Source organism: Megalobrama amblycephala, linkage group LG9, assembly GCF_018812025.1.
Source record: "Megalobrama amblycephala isolate DHTTF-2021 linkage group LG9, ASM1881202v1, whole genome shotgun sequence".
NCBI classification, from domain to species: Eukaryota; Metazoa; Chordata; class Actinopteri; order Cypriniformes; family Xenocyprididae; genus Megalobrama; species Megalobrama amblycephala.
In genome coordinates, this window is record NC_063052.1 from 21,885,502 (window position 1) to 21,906,796 (window position 21,295).

Below are 21,295 nucleotides of genomic sequence, written 5' to 3' on the forward strand. Positions count from 1 at the left end.
TATTTTGTCAAGTAGATAACATAGCATAATCAGATGCAGCTTTATTTTTAGTAACAGCAATACAGAATTTTCTCCATCATGCAATATGTTTTAAAATTAATTGCATGCCGTTTATCAACACAGCCCATCCAGCATTTAATATGGTATTCTAAAATCGATCTATCTTACTGCAGTGTCCAAAAAGTGTCTCACAGCACCCACGGAGCGAACGCACAGACTACGCTTCATACTACCGTAACGTTAATAATCTCATCCATGAACATGATTTCTGCCTGAGTCCTATCCCAATTCTTTTCCACCGGCTGTGAGATGAAGGCCACATGTCCCAAGATTCCTTGCTCAAACTTGGCGTCATCAAGCTACACCTTTGTTTTGAATAGGCAACCTATTAAAAAAACGACATATTGCACCTTTAATATTGTCACGTTTCCGTTCATTCCGGACTCCAATTCCCATAATCCTCCCTGCCAGTCACATGCACACTCCACACCAATCACCAATCTTGTTTACTCCTGTGACAATTCTGAGCATTTGTATCCTGTCTGCCTGTCTGTTATTGATCCTGCCTGTTTCCTGTTTATGATTCTCTGCCTTCTGCCTTTGGACTGTTTTTGTTATCTGGACTGTGAACGATATCTGCCTGCCTTGATCTACTGCCTGTACCCTGACCACGATTCTGTCTAGCCCTTGCTGTTCCTGTTTGCCCCTGCCTAGACCCTGCCTAGACCCTGCCTGTACGACCACGCTTACTTTAAATAAAGCTTGCAAATGGATCTCTGCCTGAGTCCCGCCTCGTTACAAATATATTTCAAAATGTAATTTATTCCTGTGATGGCAAAGCATTATTAGCAAATCTAATATGCTGATTTGGTGTTTAAGAAACATTTTTTATTATCATTAGCGTTGAAAACAGTTGTGCTGCATGTGTGGAAACCGTGATACTTGTTTTCAGGATACTTTGATGAATAGAAAGCTCAAAAGAACAGCATTTATTTGAAATTATTTGAAATCTTTTATAACAAAGTAAAAGTCTTTACTTTTAATTTTGATCGATTTAATGCATTTTTGCTGAACAAAAGTATTACTTTGCTGCAGAAAGAAACAACAACCTTACCTTAAACTTTTGAACGATAGTGTAAATAGTTACTGCACCCTTATAACAAATTGCTTGTGATGTTCCTTAATTGTAAGTCACTTTGGATAAAAGCATCTGCTACATAAATAAATGTAAAATATAAATAAATGAAATGAAAATGTAAATAAAATAAATGAAGTTTGACTGGTCTAAGCGAGAGATATCAAATCCATGCTCGCCCTGCAAGAACTGTAACAAATCAAGTTAAATAAGTTTCATCCTGTGGTGATAGCAATGCCTACTGAATGTTTGGTCCTTCCAGTGACATAGCACCAAGGATGAAAGTCAATCTTCACACTCTCCTTCGAAATGGAGACGAAAAGCGACAGCCAACAAAATAATTAACGCCTCTGTTGTGATCCATCATGTCACCCATATCCGTCAATTACTTGTAAGCACATCTGTTTTGCCCCACTGCTTAAAAGAACATCTTGATCTGTTGTGGTCTGATTTAGGGCCAGGATTAAAGCTCGAGTTTGGCAGATTTTTCATTTGCCAAGCTGGCCATGTAAAATACTTCATTATAGATACATTTTATGCATATAGATTTAACTTATAGATTCTTCCGCGAGTGTGTACAACTTTGAACCTGGCTCACCATATCAGATTTTAGAGTCATTAGTATCATTTTTATATTGTCTTTATCAGTGGTCGTCAATCACTCACCCGGTTTTAAGGTTGTCGATGGCCTCTTCCACTCCTCTCTGATTGTTACGCACCATGTACTGATGCATGCTGGGGTAATTGCTCCGTATATTCTCCTCTGTACTCCCGTTTGGGACAGTGCCGAATCGTAAGGGAGGATACTGCTCTGTGGGATGTTGAAACTGAAAACCAAAGTGAATGGGAGATACTTCATTAGGTTTCTGAAATATGAGATTACAGTTTAGGCCTCTGAATTTCAGTTAATTAATCATTTGGCTAACTATGATGGTAAACCCAAGGGGGTGGGGGGGGATGCTCTAACGGGGGTTTAAAAGAATGAAAATCGAATCATTGTTTCATAGGCCGATGATTTATTTGCATAATTTGTGACTAACTTGTGACTAGTGAGACCAGTTTAAAAAGATTAATAGTGTTTGACCATATTACAGTGATGTCAGTTATTGTTATAAATCACAATTTCAGCTTATACTAAATTTCACTACAGCTCAGTTTAGTATACATCAGGTCCAGTAAATAGGGACGCACCAATATTAAAATTGTGACTCAATAATTTTAATTTTAAGGCTTAGCAACCAGTGTTAAACTATTTAAAAATGTTTTAATTAAACAAGGCGGAAGTAAAATAAAATATAAATTATAAATGACAAACTTAAACTTAAAGGATTAGTTCACTTTCAAATTAAAATTTCCTGATAATTTACTCACCCCCATGTCATCCAAGATATCCATGTCCTTCTCTCTTCAGTAGAAATTAAGGTTTTTGATGAAAACATTCCAGGATTTTTCTGCATATAGTGGACTTCATTGGCCTCCAAATGGTTAAAGGTCAAATTTACAGTTTCAGCTTCAAAGCAGTTGCAGCTTCAAAGCATTCTACACGATCCCAAATGAGGAATAAGGGTCTTATCTAGAGAAACCATCGCTAATTTTCTAAAAAAAAATGTTTTGGTCAAAGTTTGAACTAATTGTTATATACTTGCACTAGCATATTGTATATGACAATTTAGTTCAAACTTTTACCTGTGGAGGGCAGTAATACACTCAGCAGTGTCTACACTGCCGGAATTCAAATAGAGAAGAAGAAGAAGAAGAAGAGAGCTAGTTCAAGATGAGCATTTATGGTTACAATGTATAAAATTAAAATTTTTTTAGAAAATGAGCAATGGTTTCTCTAGATAAGACCCTTATTTCTCGTCTGTGATCGTGTAGAATGCTTTGAAGCTGCAATGAAACTGTAATTTTGACCTTGAACCGTTTGGTGCCCATTGAAGTCCACTATATGGAGAAAAATCCTGGAATGTTTTCATCAAAAACCTTAATTTCTTTTCGACTGAAGACAGAAAGACATGAACATCTTGGATGACATGGGGGTGAGTAAATTATCAGGAAATTTTAATTTGAAAGTGAACTAATCCTTTAAAGTAAACTTATTTCAGTTAGTTCCCAACTTAACATTTCTAATTTTCTAAGTACTAAAATGACTAAACTGAAAATATACATTTCACTTTAGTCATTTAATAAATTAATAAATAAATACTACAATAGTATATGAATAATACTAAAATAACACTGCTGATAACTGATAAATATTTGATTTATAACCTACATTGTTAAAACCAAACATTAATAACTAAAGAAAATATTTACTTGTAGTTGCTGCAAGTGAATTTATGCATCACAATATTAGGCATTACCATAATCTATTAACCCTTTGAACCCAAAACAATAATGCTTGTTGTATTCTACTCCGTGAAACCTTTCAAATGACATACGTAACACATGACTATCTAAGCTGTATGATGTTTATGATGTGACATATTACAGCACATAGTACTAAAAAAGTTTTTCATAAATGATGAAAACTTTTTTTTTTTATTAGCAAATAACTCAGCACTACTTAGGAGTTAATCAAATTGGCTACATGCATTGCAAAGCTCAGACTCTTAAAGGATTAGTTCACTTCAAAATGAAAATTAGCCCAAGCTTTACTCACCCTCAAGCCATCCTAGGTGTATATGACTTTCTTCTTTCTGATGAACACAATCTGAGAAATATTAATAAATATCCTGACACATCTGAACTTTATAATGGCAGTGAACAGGGTTCATGATTATGAGCTGAAGAAAGTGCATCCATCCATCATAAATGTGTACTCCACACGGCTCCGGTTAATAAAGTCCTTTTGAAGTGAATCGATGCGTTTGTGTAAAAAAAAAAAAAAAAAAATCCATATTTAACAAGTTATGAAGTAAAAAGACCGCCTTCCGTATTCAATGTACGAAGTAAGTGTAAAACTCTTGCAGTTCAAGAGTTGCCTATTCAACTTATGGAAAAAGTGTAACAGACGCGACGCAGATTTACACTTTCTTCTTAACCTGAATAGGGAAGGTGGTCTGGCGGAAGCTATATTTATTAATATATCTCAGATTGTGTTCATCAGAAATACGAAAGTCATATATTCCTAAGATGGCTTGAGGGTGAGTAAAGCTTGGGCTAATTTTCATTTGAAAGTGAACAAATCCTTTAAGCTTTCAAATGACTCCTATTTTGTGTTGATCAAGGCAGTAGTTTTGAAAAATATTATGATTATTCTTTTCATGGGTAGGTGGCACCCGCAGGGGGTACACTCTGTTTTAGAGGGAATACTCAGCATCGACAAGAGTTGATCAAAAAGGTTAGATGCATTAAAACCCTGAGTTTGTAAGCTTTAAAATGATTCCTATTTTGTGTTACTCAATTGGATTATGAATTTTTTGTTGGGGCGGGTGGGGGGTGGGGGGGATGGGCTAAGGGGTTAATATCCTTTAAGTATTTAATTAGTGCTATTCTTTGAATATTTAATCAGTGGTAAATGGTAATCTAAACTTTAAAATAGGCAGAAACAATTAAATATTCAATAGTGTCAGCTAAATTATGATGATTACAAAATGATAAATAATTATACATTTAAAAACACCTCGATATAACAATTATCTTATTTGCAAACAAGATTACACAAATATAAAACATATCTAATCATACTTATTATTATTCAACGTAATAGCTAAAACAGGAAAATTTGTTACTAATTAAATAACTCCTATCACTGTCTACCTTCTTATCACTGAGGCCTGACACAGTGTCGATGTATTCTTCTTGGATCATGAAAGCAGCCAGGTTAGCAGTGTAGCTGGCTAGGAAGATGACAGCAAAGAAAGCCCAGACCAGCACCATTATCTTACTGGTGGTGCCTCTTGGGTTTTCCACCGGAACTGAGTTATTAAAAACCAGAGCCCATAGCAGCCAAATAGACTTCCCTATGGTGAACTTTGAACCTCCTGCCTCTGGGAGAAGAAAAACACAGGAAGGCCAAATGAGACATGTCTTGTTATGACATGCTGATAACAGGAAGTGTAAAGGGAGACAACAGTAAGACACATGAGAGAAGAAGATAGCTCGAGGTGAACTGTGGAACATGCTTACAATGATAATAACAATGTGTAAACAAGTACTTCATTGCTGATTGCGTTCAAGAAAGTGCCTAAAGAAAAACCTTAAAATATATAAACGACATACTCTTCCCACTCTGTAAGCTTCGGTTATATCCAACAGGGCTGAAGAACTCGAATATGAAAACGGTCACAGCCACCACAGACAGGCACATGACGAACATCATCACCCACACAGCTGGGCTGTACGGCTCTACAATAGTGGAAAAAACAAAGAAACAAATGAATAGATGACATTCCAAACACATTAAAGTGGTCATATCATATTTTCCTCAGAGCTCCATTTATAATGTTAGCAAAGTTTTTTTTTATTTTGTGCCAAAAAGTCTATAGCACAGGTTGGCACATGTGGATAATCACTGGCATGTGACAATAGCTAAAGAGGTGTATGTATTTAAATTTAAATAAAGTCCCTCAAACTTGCAAGCGGACGTACCACAACCTTTTGAGGTAATCATTCCTCATAGTCACACAGCTTGCTTTAAGTTAGGCGCTATAAATACTATTTAAGTGTGACATTTTAACTGACAATCCATTCGCGTCAATAAAGGGGCATGCTTCTGTGATTACCCCTCCGTGTGATCTATGTTTAGGAATAATAGCATATAGATCATATTTTGAAATTTTCAGCCATTTTTGTGGGGATCCTTCAGAATTCATTTGCAGAGCAGTAGGTGTTACACAAAGCCAGGAACGACATAAGAGTTGATGAACTTTCTCACATATTACCGTTCTTCTTGTTTAGGAATAATAGTATATATCATATTTTCTCCTTTTTATCACACCCAAACTTCTAATCACCCAATTATGGAAGGTAATTGTGACTTTTTATTTCACAATTCTTACTTTTTTTCTCACAATTGCGAGTTTACATCTTGCAATTCTTACTTTTTTTTCTCAGAATTGCATGTTATAAAGTCAGAATTGTGATATAAAGTTTCAATTGCGAGTTATAAAGTCAGAATTGCGTGTTATAAAGTCAGAATTGTGTGATATGAAGTAGCAATTGTGAGTTATAGTCAGAATTGCTTGATATAGTCGCAATTGTGAGTTATAGTCAGAATTGCTTGATATAGTCGCAATTGCAAGTTATAAAGTCAGAATTGTGTGATATAAAGTCTCAATTGTGAGTTATAAAGTCAGAATTGTGTGATATGAAGTCAGAATTGCATGTTGTAAAGTCAGAATTGTGTGATATAAAGTCGCAATTGTGAGTTATGAAGTCAGAATTGCGTGATATAAAGTCGCAATTGCGTGATATAAAGTCAGAATTGTGAGATATGAAGTCAGAATTGCATGTTGTAAAGTCAGAATTGTGTGATATAAAGTCGCAATTGTGAGTTATAAAGTCAGAATTGCGTGATATAAAGTCAGAATTGCATGTTATAAAGTCAGAATTGCATGATATAAAGTCAGAATTGCAAGTTATAAAGTCAAAATTGTGTGATATAAAGTTAAAACTGTGTGATATAAAGTCTCAATTGCGAGTTATATATCAGAATTGCATGATATAACATCAGAATTGCATGTTATAGTCAGAATTGTATGTCAGAATTGCGAGTTATAAAGTCAGAATTGTGTGATATAAAGTAGCAATTGCATGTTATAAAGTCAGAATTGTGTGATATAAAGTCTCAATTGCGAGTTATAAAGTCAGAATTGCGTGATGTAAAGTAGCAATTGCATGTTATAAATTCAGAATTGTGTGATATAAAGTCTCAATTGCGAGTTATAAAGTCAGAATTGTGTGATATAAAGTCTCAACTGCGAGTTCTAAAGTCAGAATTGCGTGATGTAAAGTAGCAATTGCATGTTATAAAGTCAGAATTGTGATATAAAGTCGCAATTGTGAGTTATTAAGTCAGAATTGTGAGTTATTAAGTCAGAATTGTGTGATATAGTCGCAATTGTGAGTTCTAAAGTCAGAATTGCGTGATGTAAAGTAGCAATTGCATGTTATAAAGTCAGAATTGCGTGATATAAAGTCAGAATTGCGTGATATAAAGTCAGAATTGCGTGATATAAAGTCGCAATTGCGAGTTATAAAGTCAGAATTGCGTGATATAAAGTCAGAATTGCATGTTATAAAGTCAGAATTGCATGATATAAAGTCAGAATTGCAAGTTATAAAGTCAAAATTGCGTGATATAAAGTCTCAGTTGTGAGTTCTAAAGTTAGAATTGCGAGTTATAAAGTCATAATTGCAAGTTATAAAGTTAAAACTGTGTGATATAAAGTCTCAATTGCGAGTTATATATCAGAATTGCGTGATATAACGTCAGAATTGCATGTTATAGTCAGAATTGTATATGTCAGAACTGCAAGTTATAAAGTCAAAATTGCGTGACAAAGTCTCAATTGCGAGTTATAGAGTTAGAATTGCGAGTTATAAAGTCAGAATTGCATGATATAAAGTCAGAATTGCGTGATATAAAGTCGCAATTGTGAGTTATAAAGTCAGAATTGCGTGATATAAAGTCAGAATTGCGTGATATAAAGTCAGAATTGCGTGATATAAAGTCGCAATTGTGAGTTATAAAGTCAGAATTGCGTGATATAAAGTCGCAATTGTGAGTTATAAAGTCAGAATTGCGTGATATAAAGTAGCAATTGCATGTTATAAAGTCAGAATTGTGATATAAAGTCTCAATTGCGAGTTCTAAAGTCAGAATTGCGTGATGTAAAGTAGCAATTGCATGTTATAAAGTCAGAATTGTGTGATATAAAGTCTCAATTGCGAGTTCTAAAGTCAGAATTGCGTGATGTAAAGTAGCAATTGCATGTTATAAAGTCAGAATTGTGTGATATAAAGTTGCAATTGTGAGTTATAAAGTCAGAATTGCTTGATATAAAGTCAGAATTGCGTGATATAAAGTCGCAATTGTGAGTTATAAAGTCAGAATTGCGTGATATAAAGTAGCAATTGCATGTTATAAAGTCAGAATTGTGTGATATAAAGTCGCAATTGTGAGTTATAAAGTCAGAATTGCTTGATATAAAGTCAGAATTGCGTGATATAAAGTCAGAATTGCGTGATATAAAGTCAGAATTGCATGATATAAAGTCGCAATTGTGAGTTATAAAGTCAGAATTGCGTGATATAAAGTCAGAATTGCGTGATATAAAGTCAGAATTGCGTGATATAAAGTCAGAATTGCATGATATAAAGTCGCAATTGTGAGTTATAAAGTCAGAATTGCGTGATATAAAGTCAGAATTGCGCGATATAAAGTCAGAATTGCGTGATATAAAGTCGTAATTGTGAGTTATAAAGTCAGAATTGCATGATATAAAGTCAGAATTGCGTGATATAAAGTAGCAATTGCATGTTATAAAGTCAGAATTGCATGATATAAAGTCAGAATCGCAAGTTATAAAGTCAAAATTGCGTGATATAAAGTCTCAGTTGTGAGTTCTAAAGTTAGAATTGCGAGTTATAAAGTCATAATTGCAAGTTATAAAGTTAAAACTGTGTGATATAAAGTCTCAACTTTACATCACACAATTCTGACTTTAGAACTCACAATTGCGACTATATCACACAATTCTGACTTAATAACTCACAATTGCGACTTTATATCACAATTCTGACTATAACATGCAATTGCTACTTTACATCACGCAATTCTGACTTTATAACTCACAATTGCGACTTTATATCACACAATTCTGACTTTATAACATGCAATTGCTACTTTACATCACGCAATTCTGACTTTAGAACTCGCAGTTGAGACTTTATATCACACAATTATGACTATTTGCGTGATATAAAGTCAGAATTGCGTGATATAAAGTCGCAATTGTGAGTTATAAAGTCAGAATTGCGTGATATAAAGTCAGAATTGAGTGATATAAAGTCAGAATTGCGTGATATAAAGTCGCAATTGTGAGTTATAAAGTCAGAATTGCATGATATAAAGTCAGAATCGCGTGATATAAAGTCAGAATTGCGTGATATAAAGTCAGAATTGCGAGTTATAAAGTCAGAATTGCGTGATATGAAGTCAGAATTGCGTGATATAAAGTAGCAATTGCATGTTATAAAGTCAGAATTGTGTGATATAAAGTCACAATTGTGAGTTATAAAGTCAGAATTGCATGATATAGTCAGAATTGCGTGAAATAAAGTCAGAATTGCGTGATATAAAGTCAGAATTGTGTGATATAAAGTCGCAATTGCGAGTTATAAAGTCAGAATTGCGTGATATGAAGTCAGAATTGCGTGATATAAAGTCAGAATTGCGTGATATAAAGTCAGAATTGCGTGATATAAAGTAGCAATTGCATGTTATAAAGTCAGAATTGTGTGATATACAGTCGCAATTGTGAGTTATGAAGTCAGAATTGCGTGATATAAAGTCAGAATTGCGTGATATAAAGTCGCAATTGCGAGTTATAAAGTCAGAATTGCGTGATATAAAGTCAGAAACGCGTGATATAAAGTCGCAATTGCGAGTTATAAAGTCAGAATTGCGTGATATAAAGTCAGAAATGCGTGATATAAAGTCAGAATTGCGTGATATAAAGCCGCAATTGCGAGTTATAAAGTCCGAATTGCGTGATATAAAGTCAGAATTGCGTGATATAAAGTCAGAATTGCGTGATATAAAGTCGCAATTGTGAGTTATAAAGTCAGAATTGCGTGATATGAAGTCAGAATTGTGTGATATAAAGTCAAAATTGCGTGATATAAAGTCAGAATTGTGTGATATAAAGTCAGAATTGTGAGTTATAAAGTCAGAATTGCGTGATATAAAGTCAGAATTGCGTGATATAAAGTCGCAATTGCGAGTTATAAAGTCAGAATTGCGTGATATAAAGTCAGAATTGCGTGATATAAAGTCGCAATTGCGAGTTATAAAGTCAGAATTGCGTGATATAAAGTCAGAATTGCGTGATATAAAGTCAGAATTGCGTGATATAAAGTAGCAATTGCATGTTATAAAGTCAGAATTGTGTGATATAGTCGCAATTGTGAGTTATAAAGTCAGAATTGCTTGATATAAAGTCAGAATTGCGTGATATAAAGTCAGAATTGCGTGATATAAAGTCGCAATTCCGAGTTATAAAGTCAGAATTGCGTGATATAAAGTCAGAAATGCGTGATATAAAGTCGCAATTGCGAGTTATAAAGTCGCAATTGCGAGTTATAAAGTCAGAATTGCTGATATAAAGTCAGAATTGCGTGATATAAAGTCAGAATTGCATGATATAAAGTCAGAATTGCGTGATATAAAGTCAGAATTGCGTGATATAAAGTCAGAATTGCGAGTTATAAAGTCAGAATTGCGTGATATAAAGTCAGAATTGCGTGATATAAAGTCGCAATTGCATGTTATAAAGTCAGAATTGCGTGATATAAAGTCAGAATTGCGTGATATAAAGTCAGAATTGCATGATATAGTCAGAATTGCGTGATAAAGTCAGAATTGCGTGATATAAAGTCAGAATTGTGTGATATAAAGTCGCAATTGCGAGTTATAAAGTCAGAATTGCGTGATATAAAGTCAGAATTGCGTGATATAAAGTCGCAATTGTGAGTTATAAAGTCAGAATTGCGTGATATAAAGTCAGAATTGCGTGATATAAAGTCAATTGCGAATGAATGTGATATAAAGTCAGAATTGCGTGATATAAAGTCAGAATTGCGTGATATAAAGTAGCAATTGCGTTATAAAGTCAGAATTGCGTGATATAAAGTCGCAATTGTGAGATAAAGTCAGAATTGCTTGATATAAAGTCAGAATTGCGTGATATAAAGTCAGAATTGCGTGATATAAAGTCGCAATTGAGTATAAAGTCAGAATTGCGTGATATAAAGTCAGAATTGCGTGATATAAAGTCGCAATTGCGAGTTATAAAGTCGCAATTGCGAGTTATAAAGTCAGAATTGCTTGATATAAAGTCAGAATTGCGTGATATAAAGTCAGAATTGTGATATAAAGTCAGAATTGTGAGTATAAAGTCAAATTGCGTGAGTTATAAAGTCAGAATTGCGTGATATAAAGTCGCAATTGCGAGTTATAAAGTCAGAATTGCGTGATATAAAGTCGCAATTGCGAGTTATAAAGTCAGAATTGCGTGATATAAGTCAGAATTGTGATATAAAGTCGCAATTGTGAGTTATAAAGTCAGAATTGCGTGAGAATTGCTGATATAAAGTCGAATTGCGTGATATAAAGTCAGAATTGTGAGATATAAAGTGCAATTGCGAGTTATAAAGTCAGAATTGCTTGATATGAAGTCAGAATTGCGTGATATAAAGTCGCATTGCGAGTTATAAAGTCAGAATTGCTGATGTCAGAATTGCGTGATATAAAGTCAGAATTGCGTGATATAAAGTCAGAATTGTGAGATATAAAGTTGCAATTGTGAGTTATAAAGTCAGAATTGCTTGATATGAAGTCAGAATTGCGTGATATAAAGTCGCAATTGCGAGTTATAAAGTCAGAATTGCGTGATATGAAGTCAGAATTGCGTGATATAAAGTCAGAATTGCGTGATATAAAGTCAGAATTGCGTGATATAAAGTCGCAATTGCATGTTATAAAGTCAGAATTGTGTGATATAAAGTCGCAATTGTGAGTTATAAAGTCAGAATTGCTTGATATAGTCAGAATTGCGTGAAATAAAGTCAGAATTGCGTGATATAAAGTCAGAATTGTGTGATATAAAGTCGCAATTGCGATTATAAAGTCAGAATTGCGTGATATGAAGTCAGAATTGCGTGATATAAAGTCAGAATTGCGTGATATAAAGTCAGAATTGCGTGATATAAAGTAGCAATTGCATGTTATAAAGTCAGAATTGTGTGATATAAAGTCGCAATTGTGAGTTATAAAGTCAGAATTGCGTGATATAAAGTAGCAATTGCATGTTATAAAGTCAGAATTGTGTGATATAGTCGCAATTGTGAGTTATAAAGTCAGAATTGCTTGATATAAAGTCAGAATTGCGTGATATAAAGTCAGAATTGCGTGATATAAAGTCGCAATTCCGAGTTATAAAGTCAGAATTGCGTGATATAAAGTCAGAAATGCGTGATATAAAGTCGCAATTGCGAGTTATAAAGTCGCAATTGCGAGTTATAAAGTCAGAATTGCTTGATATAAAGTCAGAATTGCGTGATATAAAGTCAGAATTGCATGATATAAAGTCAGAATTGTGAGATATAAAGTTGCAATTGTGAGTTATAAAGTCAGAATTGCTTGATATAAAGTCGCAATTGCGAGTTATAAAGTCAGAATTGCGTGATATAAAGTCGCAATTGCGAGTTATAAAGTCAGAATTGCGTGATATGAAGTCAGAATTGCGTGATATAAAGTCAGAATTGCGTGATATAAAGTAGCAATTGCATGTTATAAAGTCAGAATTGCATGATATAAAGTCAGAATCGCAAGTTATAAAGTCAAAATTGCGTGATATAAAGTCTCAGTTGTGAGTTCTAAAGTTAGAATTGCGAGTTATAAAGTCATAATTGCAAGTTATAAAGTTAAAACTGTGTGATATAAAGTCTCAACTTTACATCACACAATTCTGACTTTAGAACTCACAATTGCGACTATATCACACAATTCTGACTTAATAACTCACAATTGCGACTTTATATCACAATTCTGACTTTATAACATGCAATTGCTACTTTACATCACGCAATTCTGACTTTATAACTCACAATTGCGACTTTATATCACACAATTCTGACTTTATAACATGCAATTGCTACTTTACATCACGCAATTCTGACTTTAGAACTCGCAGTTGAGACTTTATATCACACAATTATGACTATTTGCGTGATATAAAGTCAGAATTGCGTGATATAAAGTCGCAATTGTGAGTTATAAAGTCAGAATTGCGTGATATAAAGTCAGAATTGAGTGATATAAAGTCAGAATTGCGTGATATAAAGTCGCAATTGTGAGTTATAAAGTCAGAATTGCATGATATAAAGTCAGAATCGCGTGATATAAAGTCAGAATTGCGTGATATAAAGTCAGAATTGCGAGTTATAAAGTCAGAATTGCGTGATATGAAGTCAGAATTGCGTGATATAAAGTAGCAATTGCATGTTATAAAGTCAGAATTGTGTGATATAAAGTCACAATTGTGAGTTATAAAGTCAGAATTGCATGATATAGTCAGAATTGCGTGAAATAAAGTCAGAATTGCGTGATATAAAGTCAGAATTGTGTGATATAAAGTCGCAATTGCGAGTTATAAAGTCAGAATTGCGTGATATGAAGTCAGAATTGCGTGATATAAAGTCAGAATTGCGTGATATAAAGTCAGAATTGCGTGATATAAAGTAGCAATTGCATGTTATAAAGTCAGAATTGTGTGATATACAGTCGCAATTGTGAGTTATGAAGTCAGAATTGCGTGATATAAAGTCAGAATTGCGTGATATAAAGTCGCAATTGCGAGTTATAAAGTCAGAATTGCGTGATATAAAGTCAGAAACGCGTGATATAAAGTCGCAATTGCGAGTTATAAAGTCAGAATTGCGTGATATAAAGTCAGAAATGCGTGATATAAAGTCAGAATTGCGTGATATAAAGCCGCAATTGCGAGTTATAAAGTCCGAATTGCGTGATATAAAGTCAGAATTGCGTGATATAAAGTCAGAATTGCGTGATATAAAGTCGCAATTGTGAGTTATAAAGTCAGAATTGCGTGATATGAAGTCAGAATTGTGTGATATAAAGTCAAAATTGCGTGATATAAAGTCAGAATTGTGTGATATAAAGTCAGAATTGTGAGTTATAAAGTCAGAATTGCGTGATATAAAGTCAGAATTGCGTGATATAAAGTCAGAATTGCGTGATATAAAGTCGCAATTGCGAGTTAAAAAGTCAGAATTGCGTGATATAAAGTCAGAATTGCGTGATATAAAGTCAGAATTGCGTGATATAAAGTAGCAATTGCATGTTATAAAGTCAGAATTGTGTGATATAGTCGCAATTGTGAGTTATAAAGTCAGAATTGCTTGATATAAAGTCAGAATTGCGTGATATAAAGTCAGAATTGCGTGATATAAAGTCGCAATTCCGAGTTATAAAGTCAGAATTGCGTGATATAAAGTCAGAAATGCGTGATATAAAGTCGCAATTGCGAGTTATAAAGTCGCAATTGCGAGTTATAAAGTCAGAATTGCTTGATATAAAGTCAGAATTGCGTGATATAAAGTCAGAATTTCATGATATAAAGTCAGAATTGTGAGATATAAAGTTGCAATTGTGAGTTATAAAGTCAGAATTGCTTGATATAAAGTCGCAATTGCGAGTTATAAAGTCAGAATTGCGTGATATAAAGTCGCAATTGCGAGTTATAAAGTCAGAATTGCGTGATATGAAGTCAGAATTGCGTGATATAAAGTCGCAATTGTGAGTTATAAAGTCAGAATTGCTTGATACAAAGTCAGAATTGCGTGATATAAAGTCAGAATTGCGTGATATAAAGTCAGAATTGTGAGATATAAAGTTGCAATTGTGAGTTATAAAGTCAGAATTGCTTGATATGAAGTCAGAATTGCGTGATATAAAGTCGCAATTGCGAGTTATAAAGTCAGAATTGCGTGATATGAAGTCAGAATTGCGTGATATAAAGTCAGAATTGCGTGATATAAAGTCAGAATTGCGTGATATAAAGTAGCAATTGCATGTTATAAAGTCAGAATTGTGTGATATAAAGTTGCAATTGCGAGTTATAAAGTCAGAATTGCGTGATATAAAGTCAGAAATGCGTGATATAAAGTCACAATTGCGAGTTATAAAGTCAGAATTGCTTGATATAAAGTCAGAATTGCGTGATATAAAGTCAGAATTGCGTGATATAAAGTCGCAATTGCGAGTTATAAAGTCAGAATTGCGTGATATGAAGTCAGAAACGTGTGATATAAAGTCGCAATTGCGAGTTATAAAGTCAGAATTGCGTGATATAAAGTCGCAATTGCAAGTTATAAAGTCAGAATTGTGAGATATAAAGTTGCAATTGTGAGTTATAAAGTCAGAATTGCTTGATATAAAGTCGCAATTGCGAGTTATAAAGTCAGAATTGCGTGATATAAAGTCGCAATTGCGAGTTATAAAGTCAGAATTGCGTGATATAAAGTCGCAATTGCAAGTTATAAAGTCAGAATTGTGAGATATAAAGTCGCAATTGCGAGTTATAAAGTCAGAATTGCGTGATATAAAGTCAGAATTGCGTGATATAAAGTCAGAATTGTGTGATATAAAGTCGCAATTGCGAGTTATAAAGTCAGAATTGCGTGATATAAAGTCGCAATTGCAAGTTATAAAGTCAGAATTGTGAGATATAAAGTTGCAATTGTGAGTTATAAAGTCAGAATTGCTTGATATAAAGTCGCAATTGCGAGTTATAAAGTCAGAATTGCGTGATATAAAGTCGCAATTGCGAGTTATAAAGTCAGAATTGCGTGATATAAAGTCGCAATTGCAAGTTATAAAGTCAGAATTGTGAGATATAAAGTCGCAATTGCGAGTTATAAAGTCAGAATTGCGTGATATAAAGTCAGAATTGCGTGATATAAAGTCAGAATTGCGTGATATAAAGTCAGAATTGCGTGATATAAAGTCGCAACTGCAAGTTATAAAGTCAGAATTGCGAGATATAAAGTCGCAATTGCAAGTTATAAAGTCAGAATTGCGAGATATACACTTGCAATTCTGACTTTTTTCTCAGGAATGCGAGTTTATAACAAAAGTCAGAGAAAAAAAGTTAGAATTGCGAGAGATATAAACTCGCAATTGTAAGAAAAAAAATCTGAAATGTGAGATAAAAAGTCGCAATTATCTAAAGTCGCATAATTATGTTTTTATTCCGTGGCTTCCATACCCAATTGATGTCAATGACATGTCATTTGTTGATGCATTTATCTGTATACATGAGTCGTTTTTGCTGTTTAGATTTAATAAATCCTCTTTTTAAACTAGGAAGAAAGTTTATAGTATGTTTTTAACTCAAAAAAATCAAGGAAAATGTGACTCCTTATGCCAGCTTAACATTTAAAAAAATGTTCATTGTTAGGGAGAAGCCAAGTTGGTTTGCAAAGTACAAGATTATTTAAAGATTTATAAACATCCGTTAAACACTCATTTGGCAGTGTGCATAAAAAGTTGAAAGACAACCAGCAAAAAATGTTTTATTTAAAAACAAAAACAAAAAAAAACTATGTGAATAATTGTAAATCTACAACATTTAATATAAACATAATATAACACTAAATCCGAAGTAATATTAAGTCTGTGGCTCAACTGGTAGAGCACGATGCTGGCAAAACCAAGGTCAAGGGTTTGATTCCCAAGGAAACAGATACATGTCTGCCAAATGCCTGAATTTAATAATGATGCTTCTTCCTTCTTCCTTACCGAGGAAAGCAGATGGTGACACAGTGCCGTTGCTACGAGAGACCATGACACTGATGCCAGTCTCCACAAATGGAACAGAGAACTCCACAACCTCTGACCTCTCCTCATTAATAGTCAGGGAGCCGATCGCCATGTCGGCCCGCTTGGACACCACCTGGTGGGGAAAGAGGCTAATAACATTATGAACAGAGAAAGTGAATTAAAAAAGTGAACAGGTTTGTCAAGATAGTAACTAACTTTTATTATTTGAATGTTGCTTAGTTTGGACATTTAAAAAAGTTAAATTATATGTTTATAATTTATATTCAAGAACATTAACTTGCATATTAAGCCTGATGCTTCATCAGTGACACAATTCAAGAAAAAAAACCTTCTGCACCTGAATTCAGTGGACTTTGTGACAATAAAATCAAGATCAACAAATAGTCGAGAGATAAAATGAGGGCCTGACCTCCCCGACCATTCCATTCCACTCTCCATCTATGTTCTTTCCATGCCTGCCATTGGTCACCAGATAGAGGTCATAGGTGAAGCCCACTATTTTAGCCAGGCGCTTGAGAACATCAATACAGAAGCCTTTGCAGCAGTGCTTCATGGATTGAATGCCCTCAACAACCATGCTGTAATTGAAAAGAAGAAGAAGAGAAAGACATAGAAAAGGAAAAAGAAACAGAAAGGGGACAGTGACAAAAGAAAGAAATAATGTAGAGAAACCAAGTAAAAGAAACTAAATGAACATCCCTGCTTAGAATTCAGTGCTTTGTCACCTAAGGCAAACACACATAATCTGGGGTCTATCAGCATAAAGCATAAGATTCTTAAAGGAAATTGTCTGCTGTTTTAAAAACCAGTACTGGAGTTGTGATCAAATAGAAAAAGGTTATTTATCTAAATACTGTATGTCATATTTCACCCAAAAATATAATACAAAAAAAATATTTAAATGTTTTATTTAAAGCCAATTTGCAAAAACATTTTTGAGATTTTAGCCTTTTGAGTATATATATATATATATATATATATATATATATATATATATATATATATATATATATATATATACAGTAAAACAAAATTTATTGAGACACCTTGAACATTTCATTAATTAATACAGTTTATTCACTATAGTTTAAAAAAATGGTAATAAAATATGACAAGATCTCAGCGTTAAACTGTTGAAAAAATGAATCTTAATAATGTCAGATAACACTTAAGCAAAACATGGTTAGGTCAAAGTGTCTGAATAATTTTTGGTTCCACTGTATGAAGAATTTTTGTGTATAATATAGTTTACTTTATTTTGCTATCCTCACTTATATAAATGAACTAAAGTGTCCTGCAGCCACTAGCAAAAATATATAAAAAATAAAAAAAATTTCTGAATAATTTTTGGTTTGACTGTGTGTGTGTGTGTGTGTGTATATATATATATATATATATATATATATATATTTATTTATTTATTTATTTTTTTAACATGACATTTTCATGATAATTAAGCATATGTACCCCCAAAGATTCTCAATACCGGAATGCAAAAAAGTCTTGTTTTCATTTCTGCAAAAAATGAGAACGAGACTTTTTTGCATTCCGGTATTGAGTATCTGGGGGTAAATAGGCTTAATTATAATGAAAATGTCATGTAAAATAATCTTAATGTTCCTAAACAAGGCTTCATTTCCTTCATGAAAAATTTAGTTGGTTAAACAAAATCATAATCTAATTAAAATCTAATTTCCATTATCTTTCTTTTAATTTTGAGGTGAAATATTATCTGGGCATGCTTTTGACAGTTTTTGTGTGATTCACCCAGGCGCTGTATATGCTAGACCATGAAGAATTTGGAGAAATTCTCCATTTAAATAAGGTAAATGAAGTAAAGTGCTCTAACAAAGAACAATCATTGATCAACCTCTTCCATTTCTACGTGAATTTCTAATTTATTTAAATTCCATCAGTGCTAGTGACAGGACGGGGAATTAATGCCCCTGGGGTAATGTGAATGTAATTTGTAACATCTGCATATTCACTGCCACATTTGCTAAAGTGATAACCCCAAAGGTTTAACATTTCTAGTCTAGAAATCCACAGACTGAACCTTGACCTGGTGTTGAGTGGCAGACGGCATGGAACAGAGTCTCTGATGCAGGAGCCTGTTCCAGGATCAGCAGGCTCTACGATGACGAATGGTCTCTCCTCCAAAGTAACCACTCGCAAGTGCTGGGAATCATCAAGAGGTTTGAGGAAGGGGCCGTACCGGGACCAGGGCGGGTAACGCAGACGCAACACTCCATTCTCCCACCAACCTACCTACAACAATAGCAAGATGCCATTAAAATGGTACAAACACGTTTCTGAGACCTCAGACAGATGCAAAATGTTTCATAATGGTGCTTTGATGAAGTTAAATATGATTGTTGTTGGCAGGGCCTTTCTGTCTGTTTCCTATACTGTATGGCATTCTTTAAATTGTTAGGGTAGTCCCGACTTTATTAAGTTAGATGCTTGAAGCTACAGAACATATAAAATGCCTGTCACCCTAGTGACAGCTATTTTACCTTTTAACACGTAAACCCAAACCTTTCAAAGCGACTGCAGCATGACACCTTTGTAAGTTCACATGATTCCCAATCTCAGGTGCAAACCATCTGTCAGTGAATATGGCAATTAAATGTAAAAAAAAAAAAAAAAAAAAGACCTTTGTTCTACAGTATCTCAACAATGAATGATTTACTGTTTCTACAGCTCCCTTGGTAGTTCTGAAACCAGCCTTTTCAAACTGTCAAAAAGTGCATGAATAACCAATACCAAAAATGTTCCGGCAAAAATCTATTATTTCCCATGACTTATTGACATTTGCCAGGAAAATGCTGTATATGCAATCATTAGCAATTGCCACTCAATTGCATTCAAGTGCACTGGCCTGTAAACCATTTCCCTTTTGAGAGTAATTTAAAATAACTGGTAAGTTATTGGAAAAACAGGAACATTGCGAATTATACAGTAAAACATAAATAAGCATATGAACAGCAGACTAGTCATTTTTATAATTCTTTTTTTTTTTTTTTACCATGAATTTAAAGATTTTAATATGTAGCATGATATGTAGAAGTATATGTACTGAAAGTACTGAATACGAAAATTACTGGTCAGTACTGTCATGTACAAAGTATAAAAGAATGTAATAAAACAATGATAATGATAGTTATGTTTATAAACATAAATTTCACTTTCTGTTTCAATGCTTTAAAAATTGCAGTTCCAATGAAAAAAAGCACCATAGTGACCTTGACTTACTTGATTTGATTTGCTTTGCACAAAATGTATTGTAATATAATGTGAATGTGCATATATTTATTCTTTGATGTACTTCAGTCCCTTCTTTATGCGACATGGTTCATTTCAGATGCATTCTTCACATTTCAATTATATTGCATTTAAATGGCATGGCAAAATGTGAACTCACTTGGGAGCTGCATTTAAAACAGTTCGGTGATAACCATGAATATCTAAACACATTTAAGCATACTAATGGCTCCACCCCTACCTCCTCCCAGCCTCTTCCTGCAGTGTAGGAGATAACATCCAGGAGCGGATTTGCCAGATAACCGTCATTATTAAAGGAATAGTCCCGTCCAGATAGAGTTATGTTACTGAAGAACCTGCAGGAGGAGAAGAGGAAAAAAGAGAAGGGTGATAAAGGAGGAGTCTGAGTGAAAGTGATAAAGAGAAGGAGAGAGAGAGCAGTGAGAGATAAAGAGTGATAGATGGGAGTTCCATTAGTCACCTCTCCACTTGGGGTGGTGTGTGTGATTTGTGCTGAATGCTTATGGGACTCTAAAGCAAACCTTCTCTGCTGAACATTAAACAGAAATGACAACACTGAATCTCAATGAACATAAAAAAGAATTTGATTTACAGAATGACAGAAAACTGAAGGTACAACTGCTTAACCAAATGAATGAATCAATTAATTAATACAGTAAAATAGTAAAAATAGTAATAGTAAAATAAAAAAAAAGGATACAAAACTAAAGGAAAAAGTAAAGCTAAATGAATGAATGAATTAACAAAAAAAAGAAGGAAGAAATGGATGAATGAATGGCTACAGTGAATATATTATATATTATTATAATATTACTATTATTATTATAAATTATATTATATTGTTCTGAACAGCAGTTTTGACGCGTAAATGAGGCCGCGGCCATCTTAGCTGCACGTGACCACATGTCACTCACGGACAGTGTTGGGCACGTTACTTTAAAAAAGTAATTAGTTATAGTTACTAGTTACTTCTCACAAATAGTAGCGGAGTTAGTAACTGAGTTACATCATTATAAAAGTAACTAATTACCAGGGAAAGTAACTATTGCGTTACTTTAAAAAAAAAAAAAAAAGCCAAATAAATTGAATGCCCCCAATATTACATATAAGTCTAAGAATAAATTATTCTTGATGCGACTCCTGACTCATGATCCGCTCTTGCTCACGACATGAAATTTCTCTGTACTGTGTTGGTAGCCATTAAAGAAAACGTAGTTTCATATTGATGTTTAAATAGTCCTATGTTATGTTTTAAATCCATTTATTTGATTATGAAAAGTGAACAG

The 21,295-nt window shown here is 33.7% G+C and overlaps 1 protein-coding gene across 1 annotated transcript in view; it reads right to left on the reverse strand.

The window, feature by feature from the left end:
• The window catches only part of grin2da (glutamate receptor, ionotropic, N-methyl D-aspartate 2D, a), a 108,797-nt gene that overhangs the window by 14,378 nt on the left and 73,124 nt on the right, over nt 1–21,295 (reverse strand). Inside the window, exons 5-11 of the mRNA XM_048202070.1 lie at nt 20,230–20,344; nt 18,787–18,992; nt 17,134–17,302; nt 16,683–16,836; nt 5,357–5,482; nt 4,895–5,124; nt 1,802–1,962 (exon numbers count right to left, since the gene is read on the reverse strand). Of these exons, the coding sequence (XP_048058027.1) occupies nt 1,802–1,962; nt 4,895–5,124; nt 5,357–5,482; nt 16,683–16,836; nt 17,134–17,302; nt 18,787–18,992; nt 20,230–20,344 (1,161 nt within the window). The remainder of the gene's footprint in view (nt 1–1,801; nt 1,963–4,894; nt 5,125–5,356; nt 5,483–16,682; nt 16,837–17,133; nt 17,303–18,786; nt 18,993–20,229; nt 20,345–21,295) is intronic.